General features: G+C 39.1%; 1 protein-coding gene across 1 annotated transcript in view; it reads right to left on the bottom strand.

The window, feature by feature from the left end:
- Positions 1–5,297: 5,297 nt before the first annotated feature.
- PIWIL2 (piwi-like RNA-mediated gene silencing 2) overlaps positions 5,298–15,099 on the bottom strand; it is a 120,599-nt gene continuing 110,797 nt past the window's right edge. The window contains exons 20-22 of the mRNA XM_006864397.1: positions 6,865–7,118; positions 6,327–6,434; positions 5,298–5,454 (exon numbers count right to left, since the gene is read on the bottom strand). Of these exons, the coding sequence (XP_006864459.1) occupies positions 5,298–5,454; positions 6,327–6,434; positions 6,865–7,118 (519 nt within the window). The remainder of the gene's footprint in view (positions 5,455–6,326; positions 6,435–6,864; positions 7,119–15,099) is intronic.

Consider the following 15,099-nt stretch of genomic DNA (forward strand, 5'->3'; position numbering starts at 1 on the left):
TGTTATTCTTGTTAAGTACCATCGAGTTGTTTTCAATTCATAGTGACCATGTATGGGGCCTTTCAAGGAGCAGCTGGTGATTTTGAAGCACAGACTTTGTGGTTATCAGTCCAGTGCTTATCCTACAGCATCACAGCAGGACAGTTGTTCATGGTATTCCCTTTAATCCTTTTAATTTCTGTAATGTGATCATTTCCCTTCAGTCCTGATTTTAATCATTTGAATCTACTTCTCTTATCAGTCTAAAGTTTTACCCATTTTGTTTATCTTTTAAAAAAACTTCGTTTTGTTTTCTCTAGTTTCTGTTCTCTATTTCATTAATTTCTTCTCTAATCTTTATTATTTTTTAAAAAATTATTTTTATCTTTAAGACCTTGGAATTTAAGTTTAGCTTGGAACACAGAATTCCAAATTGACAGTTAATTTTCCTTAAGCATTGTGAAGTTTTTCTTTGTCCTTTTCAATCAATATTGTAAATGTTTTATGTAAATTTGTTTTTAATCCCCTTGTTAGTTTCTGACTCATGGTGACCTATGTGTGTCAGAGTGGAACTGCTTCATGGGGTTTTCATGGCTATGACCTTCCAGAAGCAGATATTCAGACCTATCTTCCTGAATGGGTTCAAACTGCCAACTTGATGGTTAGTAGTCAAGCACTTGTTTATGCCACTCCAGGAACTCCCATTCCTTTGTCCAAAGGCACCTATTATGATTATAGACAAATCTGCAGCTAGTTTTGATGCTTTCTCTGTTAGCAACCTTTTTCACCTTTTTTTTTTAAGATTCTGTTTTTGGTATTCTAGAGTTTTCTAATAGTATGTTTAGATTTGCTTTTCTTAATAAGTTTCTTCAGTTAGAAGATTAATTTCTGGAAAATTAGACCTTTTTTTCCCCCCACTATTGTCTGTCACTCATTAGTTTAACTAAATGGAACTTCTTGGACAAATATTTTACCTTTTCCTTCTTTCCTCTCTTCTCATTCATAGTTCCCATTTATACCTTTCTGTGCTGCAATCAAAGCACCCTGATGGTGCAGTAATTAAAGTGCTCAGTTGCTAACAGAAAGGTCAGTAATTTGAACCCACCAGCAACTCACATGAGAAAGTTGCGGTTAAGTCTGTTTCCATAAAGATTTATAGCCTTCAAAACCCTACAGCCTATTTTACTCGGTTCACAGCTGCTCCTTGGAAACCCTACATTGGGTCACTATGAGTCAGAACCGACTTGACAACACTTAACAACAGAGTCACTATGGAGTCCTGGTGTGGCGTTGTAGGATAAGCACTGAACTGGGAACCACAAGGTCTGTGGTTGAAAACACCAGCTGCTCTCTGAAAAACATGAACTCAACGGTAGTAACCACATCAAGAGTCACTAAGAGATGAAATCAACTCTACAGCAGTGGGTTCCTTGTTTTGCGTTTGTGTGTGTGTGTGTGTGTTACAATCCAATTAACTTTACTTCTTCAAGGATCTAGGGCTTTATGCAGTTTTGGCCAATCTTTATGTTAACTTTTTATTTATGATGCTCTAGTATGCAGGCTATAAAAACTGAAAAATCCTCTTACCTGTTTGTGGCTCAGATTTGGGGATACCTTGAGGATAGCTTTTTATCACCCCCAAAGCCTTCATAGCATAGTGGATTACGAGCTGGGCTGCTAACCGCAAGATCAGCAGTTCAAATCTACCAGTTTGCTCCCGAAAAGATTTACAGCCTTGGAAACCCTAGAGAGGGTCACTGGCACACAACCACCAATACCCCTGGTCAAACAACAATCTTCTGCCTTAGGATACTGGTTTGTTATTGTTGTTATATGCCATCGAGTCGGTTCCGACCCATAGAGACCCTGTACAGGGTTTCCGAGGCTGTAAATCTTTATGGGAGCAGAAAGCCTCCTCCTTCTCCCATGGAGCGGCTGGTAGTTTTGAACTGCTGACCTTAAGGTTCGCAGCCCGATTCGTAACCACTACGCTATTTGTAGGGAGTTTCTGATCTCCTTCCATGTTCCAGCTGTTTTTGTCTAGAATATTTAACTGCAACAACCTTGAACTTCACAGCTTAGAGGCCCTATCTTCTATCCTTACACAGAATGAGAAATCTCAGTGCGCTTACCCACCCCTGTATTTAGTTCATAACCTATGGAGCGAGCGTTGAATTCCCTTTCTTCCTTCCCTCCCTCCTTTTTTCTCTCCCCGCCCACCCCCTACCAATATAGCTATATAATTTGAAAAAAAAAATTTTTTTTTCCTATTTTGGCCAACAATCTTTCTCAGTATGGCCAGCTCAGTCTGTCCTATTACTGTAAATTTTCCTGTTTTCCTCATTTTTAAAAGAACATAAAAGGTTCATATAGGAAAACTTCTCAGAAACTTAAATAATCCTAGGAAGAGAAAACAGGGTCTTCTCCAATAATTCCAAATCACTAAGAATCAATTTCAGACCCCAACTGTGAGGCTTCCAATATAAGGAACTAGTCATTTCTGAAATTTCTTTTTCGCACTACTTACTTCCTTTCTTACAATGGAGTTCTGTTCTAAGGACTCCATCATAAGGTAGTTGTGATGTAAGTTAAATGACATATTTTTTTTCATTACTATCACTTCTTATTATCAGTATATTTATAAATCTGATCTTAATTTGTGTTAGGGGTTGAAAACATTACATACAAACATTTGTAAACAAGTACCTAAGAATGACATCAGCAGATTACACACTGGAACATGCATATGCACAACATAATGCTAATGATAAGATATTTAAACATAAAAACAAAATCCAGACGCTTATAAACATGGCTCACTGTAACTCAAATGCATGGTAAGTCAAGAGACTACCTGTATTTAACAAAATCCTTCCCAAGTGAAAATACCCTGTAGCACTATACAGAAATTAGGTTATTTCTTTCCTAGACTGAGTTCTAGAAGCATTGCATCATTTAAGAATGGTTGTTGCTGAAAGAAAGAATTCATAGTATTCTAAAAGGATATAACCAGTGAGGCAAGCAGCCAGGATGCTTTGGGAAGGCATTTTAAGTGTTATAAGCACTGTGGTGGTGTGGGTTAATGCGCCAGACTGCAAAGCCATTTGAACTGCAAAGTCGGTGGTTCAAGCTCACCAGCTGCTCCTTGGAAACCGGTGGTTCAAGCTCACCAGCTGCTCCTTGGAAACCCTATACAGGGTCGCTATGGGTCGGAATCGACTTGACGGCACTTAACAAAAATAAGAACATATCACAAAGTATATGTAGAGTGAGTCAACTATTTTTTTAAAAAGAAAAATATGAAAAGCCATTTTTGGGGATTTGCTCTTACTTTAGCTAATAGATGTGGCTGTCATATGGAGAAAGATTTTTCAAAGAAAACAAAGCAAACACACAAAAATGCCTTCTATGTCCCAGAAGTGAGACTTCCAGTCTGTTTTCCAGGAGGTTTCTATTACCCTGCTCACAATGGATTACCTGGCTACTGCTAATGGAGGTGGTACCCTGCATGCAGAGTAATAAATGAGTAATTGTAACAAGTGTTGAAGCTCTTGGAAGAATAAGAACACCAATATAATAAATAATGACACTATTTCAAACACAATTAAACATCTATACAAATTTGTTTTTATTTACCACCCCATGGCTCAATCATTTTGGCGTTAAAACTGTAAAACAAGGCAAAACACATACACAAACACTAGGAATCAAAAAAAATTTTAATTACATTATATTCAACTATTTGTCTTTCTGATTATATAAGAGAAAAAGTAGTAGGAAATTCAACTCCAAAATGAAAAAATGCTTCCAAAAAGAATCAGAAAACTGTTATGTTTAGTTAGAGACCAGTGATCCAATTAGTTTGATTCAGTGCTTTTAAAATTCCAGGTCTTAGCCTCACCTTAAGTCTTGCAATTCAAATAAAAAAGTATACTTGAAGAACTGTAACACTCATACCTCTTCAGGCTCTGCTGAGCTGTACAATAAACCAAAAACCCAAAAACTTCCTTGGTTTTCTTTTTCTAACAAATTCTAAGTTAAAGTTTCTCTTCTGACACACTGTCAGCCCCTCCCTATTGCCACACCAAAAAAAAAAACAAATAAAAATTTGGAAAGGTTTAATAAAACTGACTTTTAAAACCCCAAAAGCAAAATAAGATTGACTCAAGCCTGAAGGGACTGGAAGATTTAAAATCAGGGCCAGAAACCAAAAAACACACACACAAAACTATGCTTCACAAAACTCATAGCTATGGTGAGAACTTTCTAAACGGTAATGTCTGGACTTTGGTAGAAGTGCCATGTTTTCTAAAGCCAATTTCTAAAATTCTTGACCTGGATTCAGAAAAATTCCTGGCAAGTGAGCCAACATCCAGGAAGAGGTTATTGTGCAAGGAAACGGAGAATTTCAGTTTACAAACATGTATAAATAGGAACGAAGGCCACACACCTGAAAGATTCAGTAAACACTCACATCCCATCTTGAACCTTCCTACATGGTACATTTTCCCCACAGATTCTGGTTCTTAACTTTTAAAAAATGAAAATTTTCTTCATAAAGAGCAGTAGCAAAGAACAGAGGGGTGTGGGGGGGGGGGAGAGAGAAGAAAATCAACTTAGTATTGTACTGTAAAGCAAGTAAAATACATAAAAAAAAACTTTCATGTGGGATCTTTCCAGAGGCAAAGGAATAGCTAAATTGCCTTCTTTCAAATCTAGATTAAGTCACAGGCATCAGAAACACAATCGTTAAGAAAGATTAAGTTAGCAAGGTCTGGCTATACCATAAACTTATTTACTACATGCCTTTCAAACCTGCCAGCAATAACAATATCTAGTTAAAAAACTATTCTTTACAGATCTTCTTTATTTTCATTGCTAATAGCCCAAATAAAGTAACTTTAAGAAATTTGCAATGACTTCATTCATTATAACCTCTGGCGCCAGAAATGGGAAGGGTTTAGTAAGCACAGATTATAGGTATAATTATTGCTCCTGCAGGTTTCTACAGCTCATGTTGGCTTTGGAGACTGTTAAGGTTTCCTACAGTCACCCACTCCACCTACACAGCAGCAGTAAGACCTCCAGTGGTTCTACAAAGGCAACAAGGCAATTTCCAGCTGATATTTACAATGGGACTTGCTTCTTGGTGTTAAGTTTTAAAAGAGAGAGAGAGAGAGCAAGAGAGCAGCTATTCAATTCAACTGGGTTGGAGAAAGGGAAAATACCAACACATAAACCTCACTACCATCTCTATTGATCCTGCAAGAATCACAGCGGAGTTCAGAAATCTGTTTCCCCAAGGAGTTTACATCCAGTTATAGGAAGAATAGGTTCTCGCACAGCTGGATGGCTGGTTCATGATGCAAGATCTGTCCTGACAGGAAAGCTAGCTTGTGTGCATATTTGCAAGGAGCTGGAACTCTGATGGTACCAGGCCAATTCCAGTACATGTGGCACAATTTGAAAGTCAACCTGTAGGCCAAGAAGAAAATATGAGCCTTATCACCCTCCACCTTCAATTTGGGGTGTGATTATGTGTTTATGGGACTACTACACACATACTTTTCAGCTAACTGGGGGACTGAGGAATACATGATATAGTTCTTTGAAATCATTAACTTCAAAGTAGAATTAGATTCTATTTCAACTTTTTGTAAATCATAAGGTATGAGTAAATCCCCTCATTTTACGTGCTCTCCTCCTCCATTTTTACAAGATAAACAAGGTAAACAACACAAAGAGAAAAATGTTTTGCCTCAAGAAGTATAAGTACCCCAACAGAGTATTTACATGAGGGGGTTACAAAACGTTTGTGGAAAAATTCCATTTTCTTTTCATTTTGTTTCCCATGAACTTTTTCAAGCTCCCTCATACAATCTAAACTCAAGGACACTGTGACTGTATGCCATTCCATCTAGAGCAGTTTTTAAAAATAGCAAATAACCCCACTGATGCCTGGGGTCCATTCAAGTCTTAAGTCAGAATTCTTGGTGGGGGTAAAACCTGGATAATCGTATTTTTCTAAAGCTCTTCCAGTAATTTTAATGTACAACCAAGATTAACAATCACTGCTCAAAAAGATACCATAAAGAAAATCAAGGGATAAGTATTACTGGGGTAGGCAGTAACTCCACATTAGCTATTGCTAATTAGCTGATTCAGTACTGACTCATGGCGACCCTGTATAGGTAGGGTTTCTGAAGAGCAGCTGATGGGTTTGAACCACCAACCTTTCAGTTAGCATTCCAGTGCATATCCTACAGCACCACACCAGGACTCCCCACCTTATCTAGTGGGCCAGAGTTACTTAAGAGTAAGAAATAGCAAATTACTGATTGGCTCACCTCTGCATATGATCTGGGGTCAAATTTGCAGTGTTGAGAACACAGACATAATGCGTAGGAATGCCACAGCCCTGCCGTACATGATGAGCAAGAAGGTAGAAATCCACCCTAGTTAGGAAAAAGTACAAATTAGTGAGATAGGCTGACTTGGCCATACAGAGATGGAAATGATCTCAGAGATCATTTTAGTTCCTTCACTTAGAGAGGTTAAGTAACTGGATCAAGGACACAGTGGCCAAACCAAGATTAGAATTCAGGTCTGCAACCTCAATAGGCCATCTAAAAATGGGGCTAGACACTACACTATCTGTAGATGGGTAAGACTACATTGTCTTAGCAAAGAATGTATGTTCAATATTTTATACTTAAGAGGTAACAGCTTTGTTGTTTTTAACTGTTGTTGTTTTTTTTTAAGTTTTATTTTCTTAACAGAAGAAATCTCTAAGAATTCTATACTACACCTCTCCAGACAACCTCCCCATTCCAGTACCTAGGGAAGAGATTACTTCTCCAACCCTTTCTTTTTTTGTCCACTTACCATTCACAACTTGTTATTGTGTGATCTACTACCGTCCCAGGGAAGGGAGTCACAAAGTCTTCAGTAGCAGCCAGATAAATATTGGTACTGATTTTCTTCTGAACTACAAATACGACCATCTTGGGCTGATAATTCTCAAAAGCTTCAAAACATTTCTGTAGCTGAGGAATCTCATAGTTGGCAACTGTCTTCAGCTGGCCATCAGACACGCCATCACGGTACACTACTATCTTCTCTGGCAGACAGTGGTTCACCTGAAACGACACCCTGGGTGAGGTACATCATGTGGTTCTTAGGCTAAGCACCACAGTTAAGAAGCTCACTCAAATCACACATGACAGTAGATCCCTTGGAGGTTGAGACAAAAGCTACCATGTTTGAAGAGCAGGGGAAGAGTTTCTAATAATTTCTAGACTTTTCAGGGTAGTAAAAAAGGCCTGGTAGAGCAAGGGTGTTACATGAGAGAAAAATAAGCAAGTTATGAGTCATGTGAATGTGGCCTATTCTCAAACAGTGTTCATATTAAAAGAAATGTAGGAATAGTCTGGGCTAAAGCAATCTTCCTTCTATTTGAATTTAACACTAATTACTGTGTAGGTAAAGAACAAAGTTAACTCAAGAAAAATTCTACATATATCTGCACAGGCTACAGACAAAAAACCTGACACTTTTATATACAACATCCAAAGTTGCTGACAAGAGAAAAGGGTCCTCTAATATTATCCCACAATCTGGTATTAGCAAATAGTCATGGTCCAGGGTCCAAATAAAACTAAATGCTGGCTTGAATCAGCTTGATTAATAAAGTTTCCTCCAATGAGAGGAGATAATTATGTTCTGTTCAAGTTCAATAGTTCAAGAAAATAAGTTCTGTTCCATTTTCAACTACACATTCCTTTACAAAAGTACTTAGGTTTAGTTCAGAGTTAGTAAGACAAGGCAGTTTGTTATACTTGAGTGCAGTTTATTATTAATACTGCTCATAATTCTCCTTTAAAAAGCCAAATAATCAGAGTTAAATGTGTATAATACATTCTTTTCAGGTTACTCTACAGGAAAATTTAAGTTTCAAATTTTAAAAGTAAATAATCACCTATAATCTTTTAAGAATTTAAGTTTATAACTTAAAATATTATATAAATGTCCATTTTCCCCTGAGAGGCTTCAGGTGCATTTATAAGTATGTAATTTATCTTCACATTCCAAGATGGAATTATTGTCCAAGTTTATAGTGTGTATGTGTACATATACACACATATACTGTTGTTAAATTCATGTGTGTTAGTTCTAATTCACAGCATCTGGTACAGTGTTTCTGAAGCTGTACTTCTTTGTGAAAGCAAAAAGCACTTCTGCATAGCAGCTAGTGGACTAGAACCACTGACCTTATGATTTAGGTTTAAGTACAGTACTTATCCTATAGAGCCACTGTGCTCCGTGTGTGTGCGTGCACATAGTCCTGGTGTAGTGCTGTGGGTTAATGCGCCAGACTGCAAAGCCATTTGAACTGCAAGGTTGGTGGTTCAAGCTCACCAGCTGCTCCTTGGAAACCTATACAGGGTCGCTATGGGTCGGAATCAACTCAATGGCACTTAACAACAACAATATATATGGGCTTCAAAAAGTTAATGGGAAAACTTTATTCTCTTTTAATTCCACTTTTCACACTTTTTTGAAGCTTTCTTGTATTTATAATTATATTTATATATTGGTGTTCTCATATCTATTTGATATTCCTCAGTAATGGCCTTCTAGTTTCTTCCCTTCTTCAATAGGATACAGTCTGATGGAACTATTCCCAGTCTGCCCAAACTAGGATTTCTCAATCTTAGCAGTTCAGACATTTGGGGCTCCATAATTTGTCACTGTTGGGGACTGTCCTGTACAGGATGTTGAGCAGCATCCCTGGCCTATTAGGGATGCTAATAGAAATCTGCCCAGTTGTGATCAGCAAAAATGTCTCCAGATATTGTCTACTGGAAGGGCAAATTGCCCCTGGTTAAGAACAAGTGCTCCAAACAAAGGCTATCTAGAAGACTTAGCTAATCCAACAGAATATTCTGCTCAATCTTGGAATCTTGAGCAGGAAATGAAAAAAGCTGGAGATTGGTCCCTCAGTCGTGGTGCAGCTTTTAAGTCCTTGTTTCTGAAACTCCAGGAGCTACCCTGCCTCCTCTATTTCCTAGCCTGGGTCTTCAACCTCATTTCTCTGAGTCAGCTGATTAATTCCCAAATTGCTTAAGTTAGTCTGTATGTTTCTGTAACTTCCCAAAGACTCTCAACTATTAAATATTGGTAAACACAGATGCTTAGATCTGGAAAGACAGCTTTTATCAAGGAGTTAAAATCTAATACTAAATCAATAATGTTACATTTTCTTAGTTGTCTAGTCCACTCTCATTTAATAAATGTCAAACCTATAACCTGATTTGCTGTAGTTATTAGGTGTCATCAAGTTGGCACTAATTCATAGCAAACCTATGCATAACAGAACAAAACACTGTCTGGTCCTGCACAATCCTTACAATTGTTATACATGCCCACTGCTACCACCACTGTGCCAATTCATCTTTGAGGGTCTTCCTCTTTTTCACTGACCCTCAGCTTTACCAAACATGATGTTCTTCTCTAAGCATTAGTCCCTCCTGATAACATGTTCAAAGTATGATAAATGAAGTTTTGCCACCCTGACTTCTAAGGAGCATTCTGGTTAGAACTTCTTTCAAAACAGACCTGTTTCTTCTGGCAGTCCATTGTACTTTAATATTCTTCTTCAACATCAATCATAACTCAAATGCATCAATTCTTCTAGATTCTTCTTCCTTATTAACTGTCTGGCTTTAACAAGCATATGAGGTTTAAAGTCTTTAAAGTATTGAAAATACCATGACTTGGGTCAGGCACCCCTTAGTCCTCAAACTGATATCTTTGCTCTTTAAGACTTTAAAGAGGTCTTGTGGAGTCGATCTGCCTAATGCAATATATCATTTGATTTTTTGAATACTACCTTCCTTTCAAGAGTGTTGATTATAGATCCAAACAAAATGAAGTCTATGAGTAATCTTTTCTCCATTTATCTATCATAACATTATTTATTGGCCCAACTGTGAGAATCTTTGTTTTCTTTACATTAAGATGTACTCCATACTGAAGGCTGTAGACTTTAATCTTCATCAGTATTTTAAGTACTCTTTGCTTCCAACAAGCAAGGTTGTATCATCTGCATATCTCAGGTTGTTAACAAGTCTTCCTCCAATCTTGATGTCATGCTCTTTTTCATATAATCCAACTTCTTGGATTATTTACTGAGCATACAGGCTGGAATAAGTATGATGAAAGGATTCAACTTTGACGTATACTTTCCCTGATGTTAAAGCATCCAGTATCCCTTTGTTATGTTTGAATGACTGCCTCTTTCTGGTGTTCTCTACTTTCAACCAGTCTTGCACAGCCAGGGTAACCCAAGTATCTCTCCACATCCAGGGCTCCCTCCCTCTCCTTCCCAGACAGTGTTAACAGGTTTGGTGCCCCTGACTCATTCTTTCAGTGACCCCAAAATGCCTTCTGTAGATCTGTCAGGATAAGATGGTTACCTGTTCATGGGCAGGAAGGGGGATGTTGGATAGGTAATACTGCCCACTGGATTCTCCTGCTGGCTCCCCACCCAAGCATCCTACTACTATTGCTTGGTGGTCCTGCCTTCTTTTCTCTCTACCACAGATCAAACTGTTCCCCAAATTATGTGTCCACTTGACTGGACCATCATTCTCAATGGATTGATAGTTATATAATGATACAATCTTCCCCCATGATCTGATCTAATGTGATCTGCCAATCAGTTGTAAGGGGATTGGGTTGGAATGCAGCACCCCTACTCAAATCACAGCCCTGGGATATGGCCTGCATCACCTGCCTTCTACCTTACATGAGACAGAAGCAAGCAGAGAAGGACAGACCTGACTACCACCAGGTAAGAAAATCCAAGAGTGGAGTGCATCCTTTGGTCCCTGCGCTGTGAACCTCCTTGACTTAGGATATGATGGATGGCAAAACACTTAAAGATCTCCATGGGATGCCAGGCCCACAGATTTTGAAAAGAGACAAGGGCCTTCCTCCAGTGCCAACAAAGAAAGCCTACCCCTAGAACTGATACCCTTAATTTGAACTAGTTTCCTAAACTGTGAGAGAAAAAATTTAAGTTCATTAAAACCACCCTTTCATGGTATTTTTACTATAGAAGCACTAGGTAACTAAGATAGCCTCCATGTGCCCATGAGAATCAACAATCCAGAGCTTCCTCAAGGCTGTGGATAGTCAAGCCTGGTCTCTGTCCTTGACCTTAAACTGCAGCTGTTGCTGGCCATTCACCCACTGACCCCACCTTTGTCCAGGTAGCCTGCCTTGCTCTCATTTGTGCCCCCACAAAAGGAGGCACTGAGAATGTGTAAGGGACTACACAGATGCTTGCCAGCTGACATGGGGTTCATCCCATGGACACCAGACAACTCAATGCCCCATCTCAGGGCTCATCCTAAGCACATCTTGGCCCGTTCCTGCTGCTCCACAGAACTGGGAGCTGGGGCAAGACTCCAGGGTCCCACTTCCTCTCTCTATTTCTAAGGGTGACCCACCTTCAGGACACCAGTTGCCACTGCTCCGAGAGACACCCAGGACCTGCCAGCCCCACTGCAGCCCCACCTGTGCCCATCACTCAGGGAGATCACACCTTCCTTTCTCCTGCTGGGCAGCGAAGTACTATGCAGTATGAGCTTTCTTTGTACACTGTCAGAGATCTTGGCATTTGTTATTGCCATATATACATCATGGATGAATAAAATAGTTTGATAGTAGAATTTTTACTATTGTCATACATTTGAATTGTCAGATAATGAGATAATTGATAAGAGAGGGGTAAGTGTTCTTTTCTTAGAGAGTCACAATATATATTTTAGCATTTAAAGGAGCTAATGAATTCCAAAGTTAAGAGATAAATATCTACTTAATTTAGCACAGTTTCCCAAACTTACTGGACCAAGTGAAGTTCTTTGAGCTTAACATCAATTAGCAACGATGGAACACACTTGAGTAAATAATGCCGTAATTAACTGGAAACCATCAGTAGTCTTCAAGCAATAGATAACATGATTAATGGTTTTAGTACATATAAATTGGCAAGTGTATGAAGGATGGACTAAAAAATAAAAGCAAAGGTATGCTTCAGAGGTTAAAGACTCAGAATACAATTGGGCATATGGTGGTAGTGGCGGTGGTGTGCTGTGGAGTCGAATCCAACTCATAGTGGCCCTGCATAGGATTTCTAAGGTTGTAAATTATTATGGGAGCAGAAACCCTCAAATTTCTCCCAAGGAAGAGCTGGTAGTTTTGAACTGCTGACCTTGTAGCTAGCAGCCCAACTCATAACCACGACACTAACAGAGCTCCTTGGATGGATGTTGTTGTTGTTAGGTGCCATCAAGTTGGCACCAACTCATAGCAACCCCACGCACAGCAGAACGAAACAATGTCCCATCCCGGGCCACCCCACTACCATTGCCACACACGAGTCCACCTGGCCAATCCATCTCGTTGGGGGTCTTCCTCTTTTTCTCTGACCCTCCATCTTACCAAACATGATATCCTCTCTAGTGATTGTTCCCTCCTGACAACATGTCCAAAGTTTGGAGACGAAGTTTGGCCATCTTGGCCTCTAAGGAGCACTCTGGCTGCACTTCTTCCAAAACATATTTATTGGTTCTTTTGGCAGCCCATGGCACTTTCAATATTCTCCTCCAACACCATAATTCAAAGGCATCAATTCTTCTACAGTCTTCCTTATTCACTGTCCAGCTTTCGCATCCATATGAGGTTACTGGAAATACGATGGCTTAGGTCAGGCGCAACTTAGTCCTCAAGCTGACATCTTTGCTCTTCAACACTTTAAAAAGGTCTTGTGCAGCAGATTTGCCTAATGCAATACATAGTTTGATTACTTGACTGCTGCTTCCATGAGTGTTGATAGGTGATCCAAGAAGAATGAAGTCCTTGACAACTTCAATCTTTTCTCCATTAATAAGAATGTTGTTTATTGGTCCAGTGGTGAGCATTTTTGTTTTCTTGACATTGAGATGTAATCCATATCGAAGGCTGTGCTCTTGGATCTTCATCAGTAAATGTTTTAAGTCCTCTTCACTTTCAGCAAGCAATGATGTATCATCTGCATATCACAGGTTGTTAATGAGTCTTCCTCCAATCCTGATGCCATGTTTTTCTTCATATAACCCAGCTTCTCGTATTATTTGCTCAAGCATACAGGTTGAGTAAGTATGGTGAAAGAATACAACCCTGTCTCACACCTTTCCCAATTTTAAAACATTCAGTGTTTCCATGCTCTGTTCGAACAACTGCTTCTTGGTCCAGGTACAGAGTCCTCATGAGTATAATTAAGTGTTCTGGAATACTCATACTTGGCAATGTTGTCCATAGCTTGTCATGATCCACACAATCCAAAGCCATTGCATAGTCAATAAAGCACAGATAAACATCTTTCTGATATTCTCTGCTGTCAGCCAAGATCCATCGGACATCAGCAATGATATCTCTCATTCCACAGCCTCTTCTGAATCCGGCTTGAACCTCTTTAAGTTCTCTGTCAATGTATGATTGTAGCCGTTTCTGTATTATTACCTTTAGCAAAACTTTACTCGCATGGTATATCAAAGAGATTGTCCTATGATTTCCACATTCCATTGGGTCACCTCTCTTTGTAATGGGCACAAATATGGATCTCTTCCAATCAGTTGGCCAGATAGTTGTCTTCCAAATCTCTTGGCAGAGATGAGTGAGTGCCTCCTGTGCCACCTCACTTTCTTGAAAGATTTCAATTTTCATTCCATCAATTCCTGGTGCCTTGTTCTTTGCCAATTCCTTCAATGCACCTTGGACTTCTCCTTTGGTATCGTTGGCTCTTGATCATATGCTACCTCTTGAAACAGTTGAACATTAACCATTTCCTTTTGGTACAGTGACTCTGCGTATTCCTTCCATCTTCTCTTGATGCTTTCTGCATCATTCAATACTTTGCCCAGAGAATCTTTCAATAATGAAAGTCAACGCTTGAATTTTTTCTTCAGTTCCCCCAGCTTGAGAAATGCTGAGCATGTTCTTCCTTTTTGGTTTTCTGATTCCAAATCTTTGCACATTTTATTATAATATTTGGCTTTATTTTCTTGAGCTGATCTTTGAAATTTCTGTTCAGCTTTTGGACCTCCTCATTTCCTCTATTTGCTTTAGCATCTCTAAGCTGGAGAGCAAGCTTCAGAGTCTCTTCTGACATCCATTTTGACCTTTTCCTTCTTTCTTGTCTTCTGAATGCTTTTTGTTCTCTTCAAGTATGATATTCTTGATGTCGTCCCACAACTCTTCTGTTCTTCAGTCTTTAGTGTTTAATGTATCAAATCTGTCCTTCAGATGATCTCTAAATTCAAGTGGAATATATTCAAGGTCATATTTTGGCTCTCGCGGACATGTTTTCATTTTCTTCAGTTTCAGTTTGAATTTGCATATGAGGAATTGATGGTCTGTTCTGCCCCTGGCCTTGTTTTCACTGACGATATGGAGCTTTTCCATCTTCTCTTTCCACAGATGTAGTCAATTTGATTTTTATGTGTTCCATCTGGCGAGGTTCATGTGTATAGTCGTCTCTTATGCTGTCTAAAGAAGGTATTTAAAATGAACAAATCATTGGTTTTACAAAATTCTATCATGCTTTCTCCAGCATTTTATCTATCACCAAGGCCATATTTTCCAACTACTGATCCTTCTTTGCTCCCAACCTTTGCAATCCAATCACCAGTAATGAGCAATACATCTTGATTGCATGTTTGATCAATTTCAGATTTAAGAAGTTGGTAGAATTCTTCTATGTCATCCTTACTGGCTTTAGTGGTTGGTGCATAAATTTGAATAATAGTGGTATTATTAACTGGGCTTTCCTTTAGGCGCATGGATATTATCCAATCATATATTATCCTTGTATGTATGTTGTTGTTATGTGCCGTTGAGTCGGTTCCGACTCATAGCGACCCTGTACAGGGTTTCCGATTCTGTAAATCTTTACGGGAGCAGAAAGCCTCATCTTTCTCCCGTGGAACAAGCTGGTCGTTTCGAACTGCTGACCTTGCGGCTCGCAGCCCGATTTGTAACCACTACACTAAGGAGCTCTGGTAGCATAGTGGT

Source organism: Chrysochloris asiatica, unplaced genomic scaffold (genome assembly GCF_000296735.1).
Source record: "Chrysochloris asiatica unplaced genomic scaffold, ChrAsi1.0 scaffold00064, whole genome shotgun sequence".
Taxonomy (NCBI): domain Eukaryota; kingdom Metazoa; phylum Chordata; class Mammalia; order Afrosoricida; family Chrysochloridae; genus Chrysochloris; species Chrysochloris asiatica.